The following is a 23,639-nucleotide window of genomic DNA, read 5'->3' on the forward strand; positions in this document are numbered from 1 at the left end:
AGCACGTATGTATTCGAATTGGCGAATACGTACAGCACATGGCATATTAAAACAAGAGAATAATGAATAGAGCAACGAATATAGTATCAGTCATGTTCATCACATCCGCCACACCTTGAATGAGCGTGTGGATGTTTATAGTGCAGTGGTGGTCTTGATCTCAAACCTTCGGATCTTCTCGGAATGGAAACTTCAGACTCTTCACAGACTGTGTTCTTCAAATACGTTGTGTTCGGATACCATAAGGTCATCTACGAAGGACTCATTAGTATTTGAAACAGCAGGATTGCCGTTAACAGACTGACCTTTGGTATTGAACTCAACCTGGTCAATGTGTCTCCGATGATAACAGAGATCATCCAAATCGAGAATTGTGACCATTCGTTTGCCAGTTGATGAAAGTACTATTCCTGTAGCAGGTGGTAAATCATTACCCCTGAAAAATGTAACATCAGTCGCTTTGACACAGTCACGACTTGTACGCAACGAACGAGATTTTAATAGAAGCGAGGGACTCTTTCCAGTAACGGAATGAACGGCGTTCCTGTATTGCATTAGAAAATTATCAGTCCCACGGTCCAACTCCACAAAAGTAGTAGGAGAAAGTGAAATAATGGCGGACTTCAGTGTTCGGACAAAATTCTCAGCAATTCCTTTCGACTGGAGACGTCGCGGAACAGTAAACAGATCTCGATAACCAAGACCTTTCAACCATTCCTCGAGGAATTTTGCAGTGAAGTGTGTGCCGTTGTCAGTGACCGAAACAGTTGGTACACATTCAAGACTGAACACTTTCCTCAATGATTGCTGAGTGAATTCGGCACTTGGAGACTTAGTTAGAAAAACTTGAGGCCAACGTGAATATAGGTCAATAAGAATTAATGCATAGCATTTACCGAGAAAACGACCACAGTAGTCAGCATGAACTCGTTGAAACGCTTGAAGAGCAGGCTCGCGTAAGCCAAATGGAATAATTAGTCTCCTGGGTATTTGCATGCCACCTGTAGCATTAGAACATTTCAGAATCAGTTGTTTGAGTTCATTCTCATTCACAGAAGTCAGTAAGGTGATACTGTTTGCAGTGAGCGCATAACTTTGAATCCAATAATCGACGGTCCCGACGTTGAAACCAAAAAAATACAATCGATAGAGGTACCTTGGGGTAACCTCACAGGTATCGTGCAACTACCAACTAGAGGTACAGAATGTCCAGTGATACCGCGAATGTCAACATCTGTAGGCACTATCACGGCACTGGGGTAGAATGCAGTTAGATCTGATTGTGGAATAATGACTCAACACTACCAGTGTCAACAATGAAGTCATGCTTTTGACCAGCAGCAGATATCAAAGTTTTAAAAACGTGACGAATTTTGGGACAAAACAGACAGAGAAAGAGTAGAAATATCTTCAGATAATGCCTTCACGTCAGTATTTGGGTCAAAAGTCAAGTGACACACTTTTTTGGACTTACAGACAAGTTGAATGTGTCCCGTTTTACCGCAGATAAAACACTTCGCTCGTCTGTGGGGGCATGAATATCTGGAATGGTTTCGTCCACAAGACTCGCATTTCCCAAATTTTCGAGCCATCGGATTAGGGTCAGGATCTGTGAAGTGATGTGTTAATGGATTTGGGGCACGAGAATTTGTTGGAGGTTTGGATTTGTTGTTCGTCTGCATCCTTGAATTATTTCTTTTAGAATACCTCAACACCACCGCCTCCTCAGACTTCGTTACATGCTTCACATCTTCATACTGCTCACATATTTTCCGAATATTTTGAAATTTCTGATCCGGACAGAGTAGCAGCCTCTGCTGTAATTCGGGCAGCTGAAGGCCAGCAATGAGTCTATCACGCTGCTGGTCTTCCAGTTGGGCACCGTAGTCACATTTGGCTGCCTGTGTCTGCAGCTGCAATACGAAATTACGAACCGACTGAGGATGGGAGCGGGTCGACACATTGAACCTAGCTCTTTCGGCTGCTACGAAATTAGTAGGTTTGAAGTGTTGAAGGACTTTTTTCCTCAATGCAGTGTAGGAAATACCGGTTGGATATTCAGGATGTACTAAATTCTTGATCAACGTATACGCCTCCTTGCGAACGAAATGTAGGAAATATACCGTGAGTTTCTTATCATCCGTATCAGATTTTGTGAGACACCATATGTCGAACCGTTCCAAATAATCCTCTATATCTCGCGCAGTGAAATTAACACCTAATGGTTTCAAGTAGAACATCAGGTTGACGGAAACCCGGGGACTGCGCCTACCTGATGAGCCCCAAGAAGTGCGAAACCGGTCGTGGGCTGTCGATTGATTTTCAGCAACCTTATGAGTAGTACCTTACAACCTAATGGTTTCCTTTCGGCAGGCGTGGTGAATTGTTCCAATCGCAACGCCAAAATGTGAGAATTGAGTTTCGTACGTATATCGGTGTAACCAGACGAACTAGAAATCCAGAATTCAGCGAAGCCGTAATAACCAGCACGTACGTATTGGCGTATATATACAGCGTCTGGAATATTAAAACAAGAGAATAATGAATAGAACAACGAATAACGTAACAACCAGCACGTACGTATTGGCGTATATATACAGCGTCTGGAATATTAAAACAAGAGAATAATGAATAGAACAACGAATAAAGTATCAGTCATGTTCATCACAAGAGTATATTTGTGGTGTGACCTCAAATGAGTATGTACAGTTGGGCGGCCTGAAAAGCGGAGACGGTAATTGCGGTGAAACCCCAATGATTTCTGGCTTACGAAGTAAAACTTCAATCCCAATGAACACATAACAAAAGCACGCGTCTGGATGTCGTCCACACGTTTTTAAGAAAACTAATATTCTCCATATGATCAGTTGAAAAATCAAGAGTTCATTTCTTCTGTGTTTGCACATAGTCAAAGTTGGTAGATATTGAACAAATACACTGATTGCATTGAGTATTTCGATACAGGTTCACAAAACCCTCCGAAGAACAGGCACTTTAAATATGGCGGCTAACCGATATCAGTGGGGTTCATACTATCAGTTTCTATCCAGATTGTCTGACTGACTGTCTGAGGTGTAGGTACCTCGAATGTCTGTTTTACATTGGCCCTAGGTCCACTCACTTGTCCTGTTTCCTTTTTCTTCCAACTGTGAGGCTTTATTGAGATAAACTGACGTGAATTAGTGAAGCATCGGTGTTCTCCTCTGGTATCGCTCTCAACGCTGATGATGACTCCCATTCCGTGATAGTTGAAATCTCCCTGCTTGCGTTCTTTGGTAAAGAACCTTATTGCATTCAGGGAGGGATTACTTTGACTCGGGAAATCTCCCAGTTTGGATGAGCCCCCCAGCTTACCTTAAATTTTATAACGTGGCATTTTTTATAGGCTGCTTGCGTCGGGTTCCTAGGATTATTCCTAGGACTCCATTTCCAACTTTGGGTCTATTAGGCTGTATTCAACAAAAGTCGAACTTTAGTCTTGTTCACTAGCTGAATGAACTCGGACTGCAAGCAACTTGCCTTTTATAGGCAATGCTAACCACTATGAGTGCATATGCTCTGATATCAAGCGAAGACCCTTCACCTGGGCAGAACATTATTGAACTGAGTCATGAAGGCATAAACTCAAACAGTAATGGTCTACCGTGTGTGATCACCGAAGCGGCAAATGCCAAAGAGTTCACTTAGATACATTCCAACTCCATGTTTTATGACTCGCCTCTCACACTGCATAAGATGTAAACTGCTTTGCCGTTTTCTTTGTTCATGTTATTAACAAGTAAAATGATAAAAACTACTTCACAATACATCCCCTTGCCGACGTTTTTGTTCGTAGCAGACCCAGTTCAGTAGCATACTGTAAATCACTGACGTGTAGTGTTCTATCCTAAGAAGTTGAAATGTTGCTTGCTTTGAAAGAAACCTAACTCAATGGGGCGAACGAGTGTCCCCTATTCGGTTTCAGGTGAAAATTCTACAACAACTGGTTGTTTCAGGTAAACAGTGGTGGTGACTCCAAGTTGAAAGTGTACTTTCTTGAGAAGTTTCACCGAGTTTCTCCATTTATTAAAATTGTTATTGATTGAAATCGGTACTTATGCACTCAATGATATGAAAGAAATCAAAACGGTGGTTCGTACAGAGGAAGATTATCTTCGGAAGGTAGAGTTAACTATGGATTCACAGACTTCCTAAAGTTCACTATTGAAGCGTCTTGCCTTATGATCGATTCACTTCAGCCTTACATTGATTCGGCTTGATTAACCGAGCCGATTCATAGATTCGAGACTGTTGTTGCGCATTCAAATATTAATGTTGAAAAATGACTTTTAGTTGACACGGAGTTCCTATAGAGTTCAGCTTTTGAAACACCTAAACTTATGTTTACTTTCGAACAAGCTGTGTAATACACTAACTCTGGGACATTTTGCTCAATGATACTCCTGGTTGCTGCAAAATTAAAATACCAGTTTTCGTTAAAATAAAAGCGCACAAACATGGAAAAAAATCAGTCTTGAGATACTCACATACGGGGTATCAATATTCGTATTCAGTAAGGTTTGATCAATCTGTGAAGTACTGAAATTTCTATTTGGTCACATGGTTGCAAGGTGTAGTTTGTACCGCACAAACGTGCCACACATTGAGACTCGTCAGCAGGACAAAATGTCAGCAAGTTCATAAACTCCGAAATGTGCGGAGGTTATTTATTAGACTTCGGAGGGAAGTGGAATTTTCGGGACTATCTGACTTATGGGGTGATACGCCTAGTTTTATCAGCTCGTACTGTTAAACGGCTCGATGAAATGAAGTGTTTGCCCCTACGACAGTATAGGTGCGTGAAAGCGTTCGTGTCTATCTGAACAGTCGCAAAGACGTGTGGAAGAAAAACACCAGTATAAAAGATATCGAAAATTTCGAGGAAACTATCAACAATTTGTGTTATTAACAGTTTGGATCAGAACCATGCGAGAAGCCAAACTAAGTATTTAACAGTATTAGGTATATGGACCAATATTTTCAGAGTCTTTCGGACCACTTGAGAAATTTGACCTTTTTTGGTTGAAGGTGCTCTTGGATATTTCTGGATGAATTCTTAGAGGTCAGCTGGAATCAAGACTGGACTACTGACAGTTGAGGAACCAGTTAGAGATCTCGGCCCTATAAAAGACAGCAGACACAGAACTTTGAATATCGTGGTTATTCCTTTTTCCATAAATTTCGCAATCGCTCATAACGCGAAGTGATGAAGCATGAAAACTGAGGCCTGAAAATATTTTCACACATGGACATAGGTCGGATGTAGTGAACAGAATAGCAATTAAAGTTGCTTTCTCGATTGTAGTCTCCGTCAGGTGTGAGGTTACTATGGGCCAGTTCAACTCCGGCGTCTTTGTAGCTTTTTAAAATTTGACGTGAAGGCATTCCAGATGGATTTGACGGAGTACTTTAGAGGCACTGTGGAAATTGATATCCACGTCCGACGACCCTTGAAAGTGAACTGCAGTGTGCACATGGCGCGAATATTCTGAGGACATAGGACTTTAACCACTGGATTTTGAGCGTGATATCTACGTACCGAATATTTTCCCGTGACCTGTCACTAGTATAACATGCCTTTTCGTGTCTGTGTCATCCAAGCCCTAGGTATAAATCAGTCAGTATTTACATTTTCAGGCATTATTTAAGTCTTTGCTGGTGAGTTTGAGACTGCCTGAGTGAAGCGGAGTTTCGCCCTGTCGTCCATCTTCAATGGTCTCAGGTAGTCCGGACAATGATATTAGGGCTGTTTGTTTGAACGCTCACCTTGAGATTGAACCTGAAACTAGTTACTACTAGAAAACGTCGTTGTTTCTTGAAATCTTGAAGCATAGTGTGTTCATTCCAGAGGAATTTACGTTTGGCACTATTCAAATGAGTTAGTTACTTGATTTATTCATTAGCCGATGTCACTTGCAGTTATGTAAACTGTCTTGCTTTTGTAAAAGGCCGTCAACCCCAAATAAACCGCTGATACCCCCGCAACAGGTTTATCACCAGCTTTTCGGACAAAGTTGGGGAGATCAAATATGACGTTCTTATGAAGCCCGACATTGGACAAGTCTGACGTCAGACACACTAATAAATCTTATGTGGTCCAACCAAGCAAACGCTCTGAGTTGATAGGAAAATCATTGGAAGGGGATTTAGGAGTCAGTTTCACTTCAAACATTTCTCAGGCTCTGTGAAACAAAGTGGCCGTTACCTCACAAAATGCACTTTAGTACATGAGAATCATTCTTGCCGTCTGCAAATTTGCACAATATTCCGTCAGTAGTCACTGAAATCGCGTAAATTTCCTACTGAGATAACAGACCATCATGAATCACATCGATTAACAAGAAACGGTTGTGACTTCGTATTACTCAGTGATGTGAGCTTCGTGAGCGGTGTGAACGTAGGTGACGCCAGAAGTTGATGACGCCCCTTGATTCACATTAGTCTACACAACCTTGCAGATAGCTTACGTCATGCAGGCTTTTTTCAGCATGTACGGCACTCATCAATTTCTCGAAAGACATCCTTCTCGGAGGCATCTGAACGAAGCGGAAATGTGTCTGTCAAGAGTCCGGAAATTGACGACCATATTTGACATATATTCGATGAGCACTCAGCCCATCTACACCACCAGCTCACAGCACTGGTCAGAAAACACAAGATCTGAAGTCAGACGGATAAGTTTGGATTAGCCGAGTGATCGCACATTATGTGGATGCAAACTGGTCTTGTGGCCAGACTGGTTGATGTTTCCCATTATATCTTGTGTTCGCCGAGAATGCAACAGCACTGGCTGAACGCGGATCACTACACCGACTAATTAATGAACTAAGTTGAACAGTACTTGGTAATCCTAAGGTCTGACAGAAAAGTTTGAGTGAGTAGTTTGAATGGAAGAATAGTTCTAATTACGAAGAGATGCATTCTATCAGACAGCCGAAATTTCAAACTCGCTCCTTTTTCTGATAATACTTACCTCAGCGAATTGTGGAGAGACTTCATGCACCTATACAGACTCATCTCAGAGTATATATCCAAGAAGCCAAATGATGGAGCAATTTCATATTTGCGAGGTTCCACAAACACGCTACAGCCCAAACTGTGTATGAAAAATTCTGCCAACGTAAAGTTGCGCATTGGTTTGTTGATGCCGTGGGCTACCTTCACGAACGTTCAATCCCACTCTTTTTGTAGTGGTAGCCTGGAAGATATTTCTACAGCCTACAAAAGTGTTTTCCACGGATGTTGACTCCATATTTACCGACGTACCTCTCCACGAGTCAGTGTGGAGAGTTTAGGTCCACCTGTCAAGTACCTAAAAACATGATTTTTTTAAGCACAGAAAACGTTTCGAAAGTCCCTAACTCCGTTCACGCAAATCTACATGCATTTTGTAAATATACTCAAATAAAGCTTCACATTTTTGAAACTAGTTGAAAGTAGATGAGAATAGGGATCTTAAAACGTTGTTCGATAGCTGAGATCTTCCCGCATAATACTGATGTCATACATCGGTAGGTGTAGGTTAGTTAAAGTACTATTCTGTGGGATAAGGTAAATTCAATGCTTTGACCAGCCACAGCAGTGGCATCGTTTCTGAAAAAGATTATGATTTCTAAAAGCACTGATCTCAGATCTACCTATCGCCCACTTAATCCATGAGTTCCTTTGCAGTTGTCAAGATACGTGTACCGGCATGACAAACCGTCAACTATCAGAATGCATGACTGGACATACACCATATTACGTTTTTTGAGAAATCGGGAAGCTTCTTTCGAATATTAGTCGTAAAAATGTTGAAAGTGTGCCTGCTGAAAACTGGTCACACAGTCGATCCAAAGTCTTCGTTCAAAGTGTGCTTGCGCAAACGAAAATCCAAATATTTTGCCAATCACTCAAGTCATATTGACCAAAGCCTACCAACCAGACATGTGTGCACCAAAGTTTTGAAGGAGTGTAGGTGGTACGGCGTTTTTAGTATTGGTATTCACGTCGATCTGGTTTCGAGTGGGTCCGATGTAATTAGTCTAGTGAATCCTTACCAAAAAGATAGGTATTGGAACTGGGTTATGCTCTAAAAATAGCTCATCAACCGTGGCGTGATTTGAATTCCGAACGTCTGATAAGCGAGACATACGTCCTATCAATACTAGACCTGCGCAAGCCGTAAGAGCTTGAATTATCACATCTGTCCATCAAGTTATAATCGTCCGTGGCGCTAAATGAATGGGAAGTCCTGACGGGAGGATCATTCGACCGACACAACCAGACAGAATAGCCAATCAGATTGCAATTAGCGGAACCACTCAACCCGGAGTTTTGAGATCACACGGACTAAGAACTAACGGTTTGATCAATGATCCCCCACTTAGGGAAGGAGCTGCGTTTAGTGGCGCGCATGAAGACAGTGATCAAATCCTGTGCATTGGCTTTATGACTCGTTTGAATCACACCGATAGCGACGGATGGGGACAGGAAGTACGTTTGTCGCATGAGCTATTTGTCCGCTGTCGTGATAAGTTGCCTCATTAACTTGAAAGCGTATTAGTTTACATGCTTACTCAGACAGCGTTCATGTGCGTCCACGCGACAGCTACTGCAGGCGGAAGTGAATCCTTACACGGCGTATGAAACAGGGTAGTTTGTTAGTTAGTATATTGGTCTTCAGATCGATTCTCTGAATCGACAGCGATACGCACAATCTTGTAGCTAAATGTACACACTGAACTTCAACACTTGGTGGCCACGAAATGGTAATGTGAGAAGTATCGTTTTCTATCCAACCATTAGTTCTGTTTGCTCAATAAATTCACCCGACTGTTGAGCTTGCTGAAGTTTCTCGGGTAGCCATAAGATACTGGCCTCTTTTACATTCTATAACTAAACATCTGTCCAATTTTTCTGACCCTAAACAATTAGGTTCTGCTGAGATCCAGCTGGTACCTGGCTTGTGGTGAGGTGTAAGGTAAGATAATAGGTAAGGTAAGGTAAGGTAAGGTAAGGTAAGGTAAGGTAATAGATACGGTACACTTGAAATGGACCTGCCGGTGGCCTTTTTATGCTCCGAATATATCTTTGGCTTCATTTGACTCAAAGGGCCAAAAAACTTGTGGAATGTTTATCTTCACCGATAAGCCAAACACCATCAGCAAATAGTTTATAGATTTTAGTGACATTTTCTATATTTCCTTGAAACAGTCAGTATTTGGGACTAATTACCTACCCACATCGTCACCGCTTTTTGTATAAAGCTGATCAGGGGCAGGTGATACGATGCTCAGCTACTAATCTGGATGTTTCGACTTCGAATTTCTGTAGAGACACGTGATGTAGCATTGCCGGTGATAATCCCCGGTGGTAACGGAACAGCTGTATAATGCTTTGTGGCCTTTCAGCGTAAACTAAAGTCACTTGGCGGTTGAAAGATTAATTAAAAGTCCAGTTGAAGGTTGATTCTGTGCTGGTAAACCAGAAATTTCTTATGCATGAAAAGGTAAGTTTTTTGAGGAAATATGTGGGGAGCGAGCCACGATAAACCAACACCAAAAACCGTCCCTTAATTCTCACGCATCAAAAAATAGAGAAGATGGAAGAACGACCCCGTCAGTGTAAGACAATGCTCGTGGAAACGATCCAAAATTCTTTACTAATCTTACGCAACACAAGCTGACCACATGGCAATAGAAAAATACTAACTAGGCAGTCCGACTGGCAGTCTATACTCACCACCGGAATTGGTTATTTGCCACGCCTTCCGCTACAGCAGGTAGAATACCGTGGTTCCGAAAAACTTCACCGTACTCATACAGAACCGCATTCTGTTTGATGCTATGGCCTGTTCTTTGCAAAGTTTGTCCAGTAGGAGTTTGAAGTATAATACAAAGATTTCTTTGGCAGGCGCACATACGTGGTATAATTCCCAACCATCACAATATGGTAAACTCTGTTTGTTACTTTTGCCATTTGGATCCGTTACTAAGTGCTCGCCCAGTACTGAACTCGTTACGTACAAATGGTACAGCCAGCTACCGCTTGCAAAATCACGAGCGATCAAATGTTTTGAGACAAAATGTAAGTAAATGGTCTTTCAATTCAGGGTGCGTCTCTTGTACAACATGTACGGACAAAGGCTAATTAGGATGCAGTATCTTAGAGCAGAGTAGAGCCTCCGTTGCAAATGGGATACTAGAATTGCTCATAGCTAAGACGGAATCAGATTCTCGAGAAGCACTTGTTTTAAAGATGATTACTTATGGCCGTGCAAAAAGTACTTTTCACTGGTTGAAATGGGATGCAAAAGACGAAATAGCTCTTACCAGTATGAGGTTTAACATAAATGACAATTCTGATGAATACACTATGGACCGAGATTCAAACCAGTCAGGAACCACGAATGACGTGAGCAGCGCTACACAAGCCCACAAGCAATGCAATCAGCTGGATTTAAATGACATGAAAACTTCACTTAAGGTCAGTGGAAACTCTAGACAAGTTCCCTTCTTGGGACCCATCAAATAAGCTCGTTAGCTATAGCTCAAGAAGACCTGTCCCAATTGAGGGGAAATTAGATACCTTAAATAGACTTCCCACGGAGATATAACACGCATTGTTTGCAGCGCCTTCACTCAATGAATGTTTCAAATGAGAGATGCAGGAATAATGTGGATGAGTCTCCGGTTAACATCAAGTTTATTTGCAAAGGAGAAACTAAACTTGAAAAATAGAGATATTTGGTCTTAGTTGCACCAAGTTTTTGCCAGAAACAAAAATCAGTCAACACCCTTCATCTGGAGTTAAAAATACTGTTTTCCGCAATTTTCCAGTGCTTCGCGTGTTGTTTAATGTCATCTGAACAGTATCCGACTCAAAACAATAGACAAAAGCATCCTCTCCCATGATCAGTTTTCTTCGAGGGGATTAACGTTTGACAAAACGCCCTGTCAGCTTGGACGCTGGCCCAAATGATCCCTGAGGCGTTGTTTGCGTTGTGCATCTGGTCAAAGATCACAACGAACGATGGACTATTTTCAAGCCTTATAACTATCTCGTTGAGATAACTTAAGGACGGAAATTATTAAGTTCGATTTCTGGAATCCGGTACTTTTTCTGTCCTCTTATCTCGTGTCAGCCAGAACTACTTTAGGTCAAATAGCCTCTTGTATCTTGTACGCACTTTTCGTCAGGCAGTCACTCGCGGTATGAAAGGAGCTTCCAACGTAGCTCCAAAGCATGACCTGCCCAGAAGTTCTTTCAAAACTTTCGCACAGAAGAAAGTTGACGGTTTCCAATTTAGTGAATCGACTTAATCCACACAAGTCAGCGCATGCAAACTTGTTTTGTTCTTGTTTCCGAACGTAAATGAAGCATGAAGGTACACCTGCGCACCGCTCTGCTTTAGACCCACTTGGATTATCGATTAAGTTAGGTGAATGTTCTACCAACATACATACCACACGCCGGTGAGCAGCCGCTGTGTGGTTGGGTAGCGCCGAAACGACCTATGGGAGCGACGCTAGTTACGTACACAGAGATGATGACCTTGACAAACAGCATCACGCACGCAATAACCAATAATATTTTGCCATCAAACGCTAGTGCATCGTTTGGTCTAAGCTGCTCACGTAGCTCGGGTCGGATTCCGTCAGCCTGTGTGCTGGATGAAACATAGCAGTTTTTCAAAATGCTTTTGTTCGAAGGTGAACCTGCCTTGTTTTTCTTGTTCACCACTTCGGTACTCAGTTTGTTGATTGGTGGTTGCTTGTGGGGTTCAGGAGAGGATGAAGGTAATCACAACAAAATGATTGGAGGAATTGTGCTGTTTTCGATCGGATGTGCTACTACAGTGGCATTTTTGTCACTGTACATTTATAGGCGCATTCGAAGGAGAAAAAAGCGCCGCCTTGAGATCGAACGAATCTTACAGTTGCAGGAGTCCACCAATACTGCAGATAAGCCAAGCAAACGCACGAGTGATTTACGGAGATCGGCGTACGATAACAGAGCTGCAGAAATGGATGAGAACGACAGAGATCGTTAAGCAAATTCACGCCAGTTTGTATGAACCAAAGATAGTGTGCAACTCGCAGGAAAATACTAAGCAATATTCCGCGACCAATCATATTTTCAACAACGTTATGCCCATGGAATTACCGTTTTTGTGAAGCCCAAACTTCTTGTGGCCTCCATGACACTAAGGAAATAACTTATTCCTACTGAGAAGTGATTTCAAAGTGAGTAGACGAGTTCCTAGCTAATTCATCAAATTTCTGGCTGTGTATTTCTATCATGGTTATTTTTCTAACTTTTGATGGTTTTATTCTCATGTACATATATTATTTTGACCTGCCTTGTTTGTCCTTAAATATGTGCAAATCTCCGGTCTTTTTGATCAGCCAGCAGATTTCCGCGTGATCATCTAGTGTTAACCTTTTTACGTCTAACAAAGAGCAACTCTGGAGGAAACGCAACCCTTCATTTTTCACACCGTTTGTTTTCTCCAAATGCGAACAAATGTCTTCACTATCTGCGTATCGAACGCAACAGTTTTTATGGACATCCCCTTCATTATTTTGATGGTTAATGCTGTGATATTTACTATGATTATCAATAATATGATGATGCCATTACTCACTCTGAGTCATCCTTTATGCCTACTAATTACAGTCAGAGATTGGAAGTTTTGGTAATTGTGTCAGAAGACACTTGAACGTAAAGAGCCCAGACGTGGAAGGACGATTAAATGTCTAGTTGAGTAAGCCAGCCGCTAATTTGGTGAAAAATTCTGAATCTGGAGGACGATGAAGACAGAAGTTTAATTGTTGTCGCATTAAAACGGTCGGAGTTTTGAAATAACTGGTTGCAATAACGACATCAATCACAAACTCTTTGCTCCTCAAATTGTGGCTTCGCAGCGTGTGCCATCAGTCGGCCTTGAAAAAATAACATGAGAACACACTGTTCTCTCTCAATAGGGATCATCTTTCTGACCTGGTCAAAGTGATCCCCTCCAGATGGGCGCTGACTGCTAAAGGTGACCAACTAAATCCCTACTTTAATGTGATACATCAATGTTCCTCTAATCAGTCACTCAATTTTTAGAGATCCGCCACGTCTATTTGTGTTTCGCATTATTCATCTTACTTAAACCGGTACGGAGTAGAAATCTTGCAAAAGAACAAAAGAACACAGGATTCCACCAACAGTGTTTTTTTGCCAGCCACTTGTTCAAAACACAGTGTTCAGTTTACCTCGTAGATTCAAATTCTTGTTTGTCGTTACTTGTCATTCTTTATTTCATTTTTAATTAGACCCACTTGAGTGACAGCCTCGAACTCATCGTCACGTGAAGAAAGCATCATCTGCGGTAAAATGCTGAACATGAATTCCCTGATAAACTAACGCTGCCTTGTTAACCCTGTGCCATCTTCTGTAGTAATTGGAATTGGTTTAGCAACAGGGGGATCAAACTTAACTTCGTGGTTTAGTGCGCCATTCAAGTGTACCATCCGGGTCTCAAGACTAATTCATTGGCCCCTCGCATTTTCCCATACTTTGGCGAATTGCATAGCAGCAATGGACGGTCGTCATTTTTCCTCTTTAAAAATACTCCACGCTATTCTTCAATTTCCGGAGAAACAGTCCCTTTGAGGAAGTGACGGGGACAAACTTGCCTAAATATTCACAGGTTGCAAATGTGCACATTAGTCCAAAAGTAAAGTTCGTTGGACTAGTGTACAATGGTACTTTTTAGGGCAGATGTTCTACGTTCGGGGGGATCAGTAGACTGAACCACGGTGTATACATTGATTTGCCAAGTTGGTCAAGTAGAGCCAACTGAAGCCCGGGGGCGTAGGGCGTCGATTCAGCTCATACTATCTCCAATTCACTATTGTCTCCGATTTACCAGACAGTTGACTATTGATGGCTGCTAATACTGGGCTTCAATAACTCCTGTAAAGTCGTGACTTTTGTGTGTGGCTAGCCTAAAATAGCCTGGTTTGATCAGATGTTTCCGAGAAGCAACAATCTTGAATGCTGACCAACCCATGTGTTGCAGAGCCCTTTACGCCGACTCGCGAATCTCTCCCCAAGAGATGCCGTAGGTCCTTCAATTTAGGAGTATTTTACTAGAAAAGAAGCCAAATAATACTAAAATCGTCCACCCACAAATCGAGTAGTAATGGCGCTTTTTGGCAATTCTTCAAACAAGGACACTTCCATATCTATACTCCTCATTTTCACTCTTCATTTTGGCTTATCACCAGATCAGCACGTGCTTAGGACTCCGGATACATGGAGATATCGATCATGCAGCCCTACTGTGCAAATGAACAGGGGAAGTTATCTAATTTCATCACCTATGACATAAAGCCAACATGTATCTTAGAGTAACTCAGAATCACTCACTTCTGAAGTGTTCTGAAACCAATGTGTGAAGTAAAAACGCACTCACTTTACGATTACTCGAGGGAGGATTCACAACACCAGGTAAATATTTCATGATTAGATTTTCCTCTAACTTGAAAACCTCTAGATGAATGTTATACACAAAAATATGATAAGCTTTAAGCATTCACAAAGGGACGATGAAAGCACTAATTAATAGTTGAAACCTCAGCAGACGAGGAAAATTCCTCGGTTAGGTAGACGAACCAAAAGTACGCAAAGTGTTGGCGGTACTTTGCTTACCTTATCGACATATACAGTACTTCGGAAGACTTTGCCTCAAAATCTTCTTTAGAGGATTGTGTGACTCCAGCAGCAGTTGCTAGTGCCTTACTGTCATAAGATCATAGTCAATGCCCTCTGATATCTGAGTAATGTTAACCCCATTGCGGAAGCTAACTGGACGCCCCACAAATGGCGCTGAAATACAGCGACTATCAGTTTAATATGCAGAAGTGTTACGAGGCACTCTGGAACTGAAGTGCAGGCGTGCGGCATGGGACACAACGTATGCGGTGGCTTGGTTGTTAAAGCAAGATTTCCGGGTCGTACAGGGATGTCGAATTGTGTACTTAGCTCCATATTCAAAACCACTGTGTTTTAAAGGACGAACAGAAGATATCTGAGAAAAACTGTTCCATATTTGAGATACTCCAATAACACCCAGGTCTAAACAGTAAGGCGATTGGGATCCTCAACCAAAGGTTTCTGTTAAAATAACCAACTACAAAACCATTGCGGATGCCCTGTGGTTATTGAAGGAGTCTTAAATTTATAGGATGAGGTGTCTCCAAACTCTGGGACAATGAGACTGGGTTTGTCCAGGTCAGTGGTGTTTAGCCTAGGGCCGTCTACCCTAGGAGCGTTCAGTACCTGAGCTGTCTTCTCTCTTTATCCGATTCATCATAATGATCCTGCGCTAGACGAGTTTTCTCATCAGAATTTTTCTACCCAAATTCTGACACGTAACTGCACTCAGTCTCACCATGTTCTGCTCATCCAACAAAATACATCAGACTGATTTTTTAACATCAGTAACCGTAAAATCCACTCCTACGATTAATTTGACTCCAATATTCTAATGAATGTGACTTTAGTAAAATGAAGGTACAACTATTCAAGTTGGTGTTCCACGTACAAGCCTGGCTTAAATGAAAGTTCAGGAAGGTTCAGGGTAAAATACGGATCCAGTTCAGTTTATTGGATCTCCTGCTGGTTTAAACATTTAACTAGAATACTTATTTTAGGTTTTATATTTCTACCTCCTGAAGTTGTCTGCAATATGATAAGCACGTGACCTAACTATCTCACTCGGCCACTGGCCTTGGGTCTGACGGCTTTAATCTAACGGAATTGTAATCGAAGCTGTTGAGCTTTTCAGTAAGCCTTCACGCGAATATGACGTGCTTTCGTTAAATGAAGGTCAGTTAATGTCGCCGTAGCGTTCAGGTCATGCAAGGTCAAACTCAAGGGACCTTGCTACCATATCAGACGTCATGTTAGTGGCCAGATTGGAGACTGGCATTATAGTCATATGGGCACACAATTGTATCCAAGTGGTAAATACGGTGGGCAACAGTATGGTATTCTGGACGTGACACAAGTCAGCTGCATAAAAGCGCCAATTAAATCTCTTGTCCTAATACCTGACATCCACAGTGTAGTAGCCGAGTCATCCTGCGCATTTCAAATGACATTACGAGCACAGACACCAACTGTACTGAGGGCTCAAGTTTAGTTGTTAGTTAGTCAACTCAATGTGATTACGTGTGTCATCAAGTTGTTCATCTCCTTGCCATCAATCGAATGATAATTCTATTGCACTGGGCACCAACAAGATCACGGTATAGCGAAAGGACGAATAAACCGAAGCGACAAGAGAAAGTCGGAAATCACTTCCATAAACAGACGGCTTGTGACCACACCGTCTGACAACCAGTTAGTTATAGACATAAGTGGGCAATAGAAGACAAAACAGGAAAGCCAGGGAGAATAAATTTTGATCTTCAAGTCGGAAAGGCAAAAGGCTGCAAATAGTATTCGAAATCGAAGTTTCTCTCACCATTTCCTTGCTGGTTGTTTTCTTATTGGCGCAAAAATGCCAAATTTTCAAAAGCATGCAGTCTCTTTTGTGAAAATGACCTCAGTACTTAGGTGTTATCAAATTTCCTGGGATTCTCAAATCATTAGGCGGCCGCTTTCGATAACCTAGCTGCGTACAGATAACTCTGAAAACAATTAGCAGGCGCAATTTCGTTGGCATCTATACTTGCAACGCACGGTTCATCAGACAGCCTGTGCTGAACGCAATAGGTCTGCTGAAAACTCTTGGACAGACCGTGACTGGTTTCATCCTTCGTGAGAATTATCCGGTAGGCGCAGTCCCCGAGTCTCATTAGACTTATGGTAATGGAATGATTCTCGTTAAAATCACTTGATCGGTCACGGGCTCAGTTAGATGAGCCCAATCCCATGGGGTCAAAGTCGGCATTCAAAAGGCTTGGACTCATCATATAAACACTGAATATGGTCCACATCATGGCCATCCCCTTGTAAGACGAGCTGAGTAACTAGAGGCCGTTGTGAATTAAATCTCCATGTCAGTTGCTCTCAACCTCGTTTTCAAAACCAAGTACGGAAGGGACCCTGACAAGAATAACACATATTTTGTATGATTACAAGTCACAATATATATATAACAAATAGGAATTAGTGTCCATGTGCACATGTGCCTCAGATCCTTAGCTGTTAGTTTGTTTGAATCGACTCCATTGGTAGACGTCGTGTCTTCCGATTGTTTATCGATTGGTAGTGCTACCTATGTACAACATTAGGTATGTTCAAGCAGCCTTCGCTAAGTGGAAGGAACTGCTGAGTTCATGTCAACTACTTCGTAAAATGCCATCACTATCTTTCCCGGTGTGGTATCGTCAGCGCGTCGTTTTGATTTACCTTGGCGTAGTCCACTCACTGTGCAGTGATTTGTCGCCAAGACAAATAAGCGTACATCGAGCATCCGATTGAAATGCCTACCGTCTCTTAAAGAGCTTTTCTTTTCGCAGTCGCTTTGTTTGGTGGGCAAGTGCTGGTGGGTCGCTGAGCCCTGATTTTGATTGGGCGTGGCCGGAATAAGGGAAGGCCCTGGCTCTGTCAGAAATCTGGGTCACTCATCAACAGTGTTTCAGAAACACTGAAGCTGAGGTGACGGGTGTGTCTTCGTTCAGTTTCATACACTCCCACGTCTTTACCTGAGTCTAGGTTATCTGCAGTCAGCCAGCTTGTCTGTCCATTGATCAATGCAAAGCACTGACAGTTATTGGTTAGTTTTCTGAGCAGCGTCAGGTGCTGCGTACGACCTTTGATTGTAGTCATGGTTACCAGGACAATTCCAGTGTGATATGAGACCATAACACGACCGTCTAATTTCAGAAGTGAAATCATCGTGCATACCGAACAAACGGAGTTGCCAGGTATTCTACTGCAATCAAACTGATATCGGTCAACCCACAAGGTTCAGCATTCAATCCGGAGCGATAAAGTACCATATAGGCAAAGCACATCTCGGTTATGGCCCCCGAGTTGCGACATGGTGCCGACCACAAATAAGAGTGATAAAAATACGTTGAGTAACAGGATTTAGGATTAGCAAGACGCATCAGAGAAATTTGTGGGTTAACTTTAGAACAAGTGAAAAGAAACGATCGGAACAACGAGAATTATGCAACACGTAGGTTGCAGATAACATTAGTGAATCTTTTGCTATTTCGGTCAGCTAACTTCGTTCCGCCTGGTTCACGAGAATCACTCTCACGGTGGTACACAGCGATATCTATTATCCTACCTAACTGCTAAAATGGCCACCCGGTCGATCATTCCAGAATTTATGTTTGTTTCAGTCTAGTGATTTCACGAATAACTTCAGTTAGAATGAACTTAACATGCATATCGATGAGAAAGTGTTTGTTGCTCTAGCTTCCGCAGGCGTCTTCTGTTTTAGTACAGCTCTCGTGGTTTCTTCCAGGACGATATGATGAGTTGATTCATGAAACATGACGTCCTAAACTATTCCAGTGATTTCCAACCACTATCTCACGAAAATTACAAAATGGATTTCGAGAACCAAACGAGTCAACCGTGGATTTAGATGATTGTGGAAAAAAACTGGACCAGGATTGCTCCGTTCATCCAAAAGGAATCTCCTGACAGCAGGATAATTGTACATCTGGAGGGTGGCAGTTACCACAAATAGTTGTCAGCATGCTCGAAATATTAGCATTTAACCCCGGTGAACTAGATGTTCTTGTTTTTATTTTTATCCATTGCTTACCAAGTAATAGGTATCCATCTCGATTAGGTATGGGAAAGTGAGCCTACAGTCTGAACACTACGGAAGATGGCTGAAGGAAATACAAAAACATAATTTGTTACTGGTTGTATCCTGAGAGTGTCAAATAGTGATGTTTCATTGCTTGACTGTGGAATGTAGAAAAAGCCGGAATGTGAGACCATGTGAAACCATCTTAGCAGTCCAAAGCTGTCTGCGACCAAATACTCTCAGGTGCTTCATTCTTCCTACGAGTGAATTGCCGTTGATCTTGGAAGAAAACAAGCAAAAATAGTCACAGGTTCTATAGTTTCCTGGTATCTCATTTAAGCGTAAGCAAAGTATGTCGAAAGACCTAATACTCTTCGAGGTTACTGTCGATTTCCGGGACACTCATCGAATAACCACATTTAGAGGCTGAATATTGCCACTATACACAGACATTTACTGCATAGGCTTTCAGTTGACGATAACATGATATTCACCACAACGTAGAAAGAAGTCCCTGGAATCGAATGCTGATTACCTCATGCATTGAGGTGAATTCCAGCAAGCAACCTTGTCGTCATATATGCATTACTCTGTAGAAAGTGTGCACGATGGACTGGACGATGTGAAGGGCTTTAATCGCACTCAGAACGATGTAACCACAAAGAAATTTCCCTTAGACTGAAAATTAACAGCTTCAGGCGGTGGAAGCTAAGCAAGCCCCCTTCCCAGACTCGACAACCCTGAACGGCATCGCACAGCCTAGAAATATCACTTTTAAAAAATACTCAAGTAGCAAGAAGGCATGAATTCGACCTGCATAGCTCACTTGCCCCAACAAAAAAAGAAGACCGACTTACTTTCAGAAGTGGGGACACGCCACACACCATTTAGAACATTGAAGAGTAGTTGGGATGGGCAGTACATACGATGATCTAGTAATGCTGAGTAATTGGCACTGCAGAATGAACCTCATAGTCTCCTACTGAGCATGGAGGATGTTCAATAAGGTCACAAGCTTGAAGCGATGATTACGCTACGGGAAAGTAACAAAAGCCCATCGTGGAATTGCCCCCTTCCCCCGTGTATATTCAGTGAGATCCTGAATGGAAACCTAACCAACCAAAAAGCTGTTGGTATCATGGTTGAAAGGGTTTCCAAAAAACAGTTTGGATTTCAAGGCGGTCGAAGTGTGACTTGATTCATCTACACCGCGAGACATATGTAAACGGAATCATATCAGCCCAGCCAGTTGCTTCACGGACTTTTTGCAGATTTCTTGGAAACCTTTCGCCCACTTAACAAAGGGGCATTACGGATCATCTTATGAGAGCTTGGCTGTTCAGTCAAAGTTGACAACTCAATCCAAACCTTTCACGCAAGGATAAGAGCCCGGACCTACCATACTATCTCAACTTAGTTCGAAACCGATACAGTGTTTTGTCCCTGCTATAGCGCTGTTCACTCCCCAACTACAGACCATCCGTTAGGAGGCTACCCGCGTGTGCCAAAGTGATATAAAATTCAGTGCATATCTGACGGTTGTTTATTCCGTCTGAAGTGCTTCCTGCCCAAAACACCATTGCAGTAATCCAGCGTCTCTGTGCTGCTATTTGTAGATAACTGCGCTTCGTTTTCGCATTCTGAAGCCGAATAACGGCGACTGACTGCGGAGTAACTTGGTTTGGCTTAAATATAAATATTTTTAAAAAGCCCGCGCTGCACGGGTTTTTGCAGCACAACATCCACAGACCCAAATCGTGAATGAGAAATCGAAGCACCAGCTGCTTAGACCAGAGTAGCATCTGATCGGAAACGCGACTGAAGTATTCGTATTTGATAAAGGAAACTACTCACAAGGCTGCTGAAAACTCTTCGACAGCCCACGACCGGTTTCCCTCTTCTTGAGGCTCCTTTGCTCATGGGTACCAGGAGTGAACGGCGTCGACCCATTGTGTCTAGTGGTTTTTATTTGCAATGTCTCCTCGCCTAACACCGACGTTCTGCGAAGAACAAACACTTTCCTAGTCGGATGCAGTATGCTTCGCAACCAGCTGTGCTGGTTAGACAACTTGAACCCAGTGGCCGCAACTCAAATCCCAAAACAGACTGTTTGCGGTCAGTTCGAAATCGAGCGCATGCGAAATTCTGTCTTTCGGCTACTCTCAATTTAATTTTGAAGCTTTGAGTAACGACGCGCCACCATTGAGGTACAAATCTGCTTGAAATTCCAACCAGCCATGACTGTCGAATTCAGAGTTTGACATTCTGGATCTTAAAAATTGGATTATCATTATAATTCTATTAAAGGAATAACATTTCAACGGCGTGCTCGTAAATCTCTTAAAAAAATAAAGGAAGCGGCATGTTTACCAATCTTCCCCTACTGTAGTACAGCTCAGCCGATGATTCCGTTAAACCTGTATACAAATACTAGTTAGAAAACACTTGGTTTCATGGGAGCCACACTATTTCATGTGCTGTTCAGGAGAGATAAATACTGGTGCACGGGGCTCGATATTGCGCGGACAGTGTTGTTTTAACTCTGTCCATAATGCCTATTTCATCCGAGAGTGTTGGTGTTCTGGCCGGTAGATTTGTTTACCATTTGTCCTAACGACTGAGGAGTTTAGCAACAAACTGTCGGTGGTAGTTCTACACACAGTCGCTTGAGCCCAGTGTTGATAGCACTTTGTTTGTAGATTGTCAACGCACGACAACTTCAATTCTGACGGTATGTGAGTGCAAGGGTGCGTACAGATAAACCGTATTGTAACACCTGCACCAGGTGTGATCGAAAGGAATACCTAAAAGATACCGTCTTTGATAAAATAGTGACAGTTTTCACATATCAATAACAGAAAGTGGATTTAGGCAATTGAACGGCTGACGAATAATGCATCGGAACTCTTGAATTGAATTGGATCTTTGCAGGTAATACTGTTGAACAGTTTTCGCTTGCCCGNCTCAGCCGATGATTCCGTTAAACCTGTATACAAATACTAGTTAGAAAACACTTGGTTTCATGGGAGCCACACTATTTCATGTGCTGTTCAGGAGAGATAAATACTGGTGCACGGGGCTCGATATTGCGCGGACAGTGTTGTTTTAACTCTGTCCATAATGCCTATTTCATCCGAGAGTGTTGGTGTTCTGGCCGGTAGATTTGTTTACCATTTGTCCTAACGACTGAGGAGTTTAGCAACAAACTGTCGGTGGTAGTTCTACACACAGTCGCTTGAGCCCAGTGTTGATAGCACTTTGTTTGTAGATTGTCAACGCACGACAACTTCAATTCTGACGGTATGTGAGTGCAAGGGTGCGTACAGATAAACCGTATTGTAACACCTGCACCAGGTGTGATCGAAAGGAATACCTAAAAGATACCGTCTTTGATAAAATAGTGACAGTTTTCACATATCAATAACAGAAAGTGGATTTAGGCAATTGAACGGCTGACGAATAATGCATCGGAACTCTTGAATTGAATTGGATCTTTGCAGGCAATACTGTTGAACAGTTTTCATTTGCCGATGGTCCGATAAGTGCCAGGTAAAAGAACAGAGTAAACTGGAACTGTCCGTTGAAGCACAGTCATGATCATGTATTCTTCATAACGTGAGTGCTCCTACTTATAGACATGCTAGAAGTAAGGACATACCTATTCCAACACCCCGGGGATTTTCACAGGATACACAATGTTGTGTAATGGACTTTTGTGTGTGATTTTCCTCTGTGATTTCAGGGTGATACATGGTGGAAGAAGGTCCGAGTATCCGATTTTAACTAGACATAAGGATGCACACTTTCGTTGTCCCGTGGTCGGAAAGTGCTTCAGAATTCTCGAATTACAAGTGGGATTAGCCCATAAATGTCGGAAGATGAGGGAATAAAAGGTACAGTCATTATATATATATATATATATATATATATATATACCACTTCTTAAGAAAAACAGCCTGAATAACATAGCTCTGGCACAGGTGTCCTGATTTTGAGATACATTCCATTCATTCCTAGATCAAGCCTTGAAAATGTGACAGTTAGTGTTTTTTTTCTATTTACCGCCATCTATGTTACGTTACGTTGATTCGTTTCGGATCTACAAACCAATTCGGATAACTGGATGTAAATTTGGTGAAGGCCCATGGTGTTTCTGGTAGTTTTCGTGTTATGCGATTCTGAAGACACTTTTCGAAGATTGCAAGAAAGGGTCACATGAGGTGAAATTTCTCTCATTCTTTACAAATTGAAGGCTGTCTGCTCTCGACTGACTAAATTGTCTCTTTACCGGAAGGTCACCGGTTCGAAATCTCCGATTTCCTTGAAATGTACACCACTGGTGATTCCCAGTAAGGACGAGATACCTGCCTAGAGTTAATGCTCTACTAAAACCCGAAAATTAGTTATACGAACAGAAAAACGGGGAGCACTAAGAATGTCAGCTTGTTAAGGGACATCGTATTATGGATACCGGTTGATAAATCCTGTTGCAAGTCCGGATGCAGGTTTCTGTCTGCTTCGCTGTTGTAGCAGCCACACGGTTTCCCTGAATATCCGCAGGTGAAGCGCCGTAAGTCCTCGGCGGCTATGCTCCGAGCTGGACGACGTGCGTAGCCCTGTTGGGTTGTGTTGTGTTGCTGTGTTGTTATCCCACATGTAGGAACGTTTGCGTGTGTGGGTGTCACCATATGACTTGTTGCTACACTTATCATACGCCAGACAGTCGATGTCAGATGAGTCACCCCCGGTGTGTAGTGATTTGTACACATAGGGAAAGAAGGCGAGTCCTTGGCTCTCGGGCTCGATTGTGAGCTGTGTAGCCAGGTTAGTCACAAATCTGTGG

At 42.3% G+C, this 23,639-nt stretch overlaps 1 protein-coding gene across 1 annotated transcript; it reads right to left on the reverse strand.

The window, feature by feature from the left end:
• Positions 1–86: 86 nt before the first annotated feature.
• On the reverse strand, positions 87–22,548 carry T265_13486 (hypothetical protein; the record flags this gene model as incomplete). The annotated part of the gene is given in 6 exon segments (XM_009169101.1): positions 87–251; positions 256–1,185; positions 1,194–1,276; positions 1,364–2,218; positions 2,353–2,517; positions 22,455–22,548. Coding segments are annotated over 6 exon segments (2,292 nt in total).
• Positions 22,549–23,639: the final 1,091 nt, after the last annotated feature.

The sequence above is a fragment of the Opisthorchis viverrini genome (genome assembly GCF_000715545.1).
Source record: "Opisthorchis viverrini unplaced genomic scaffold opera_v5_71, whole genome shotgun sequence".
NCBI classification, from domain to species: Eukaryota; Metazoa; Platyhelminthes; class Trematoda; order Opisthorchiida; family Opisthorchiidae; genus Opisthorchis; species Opisthorchis viverrini.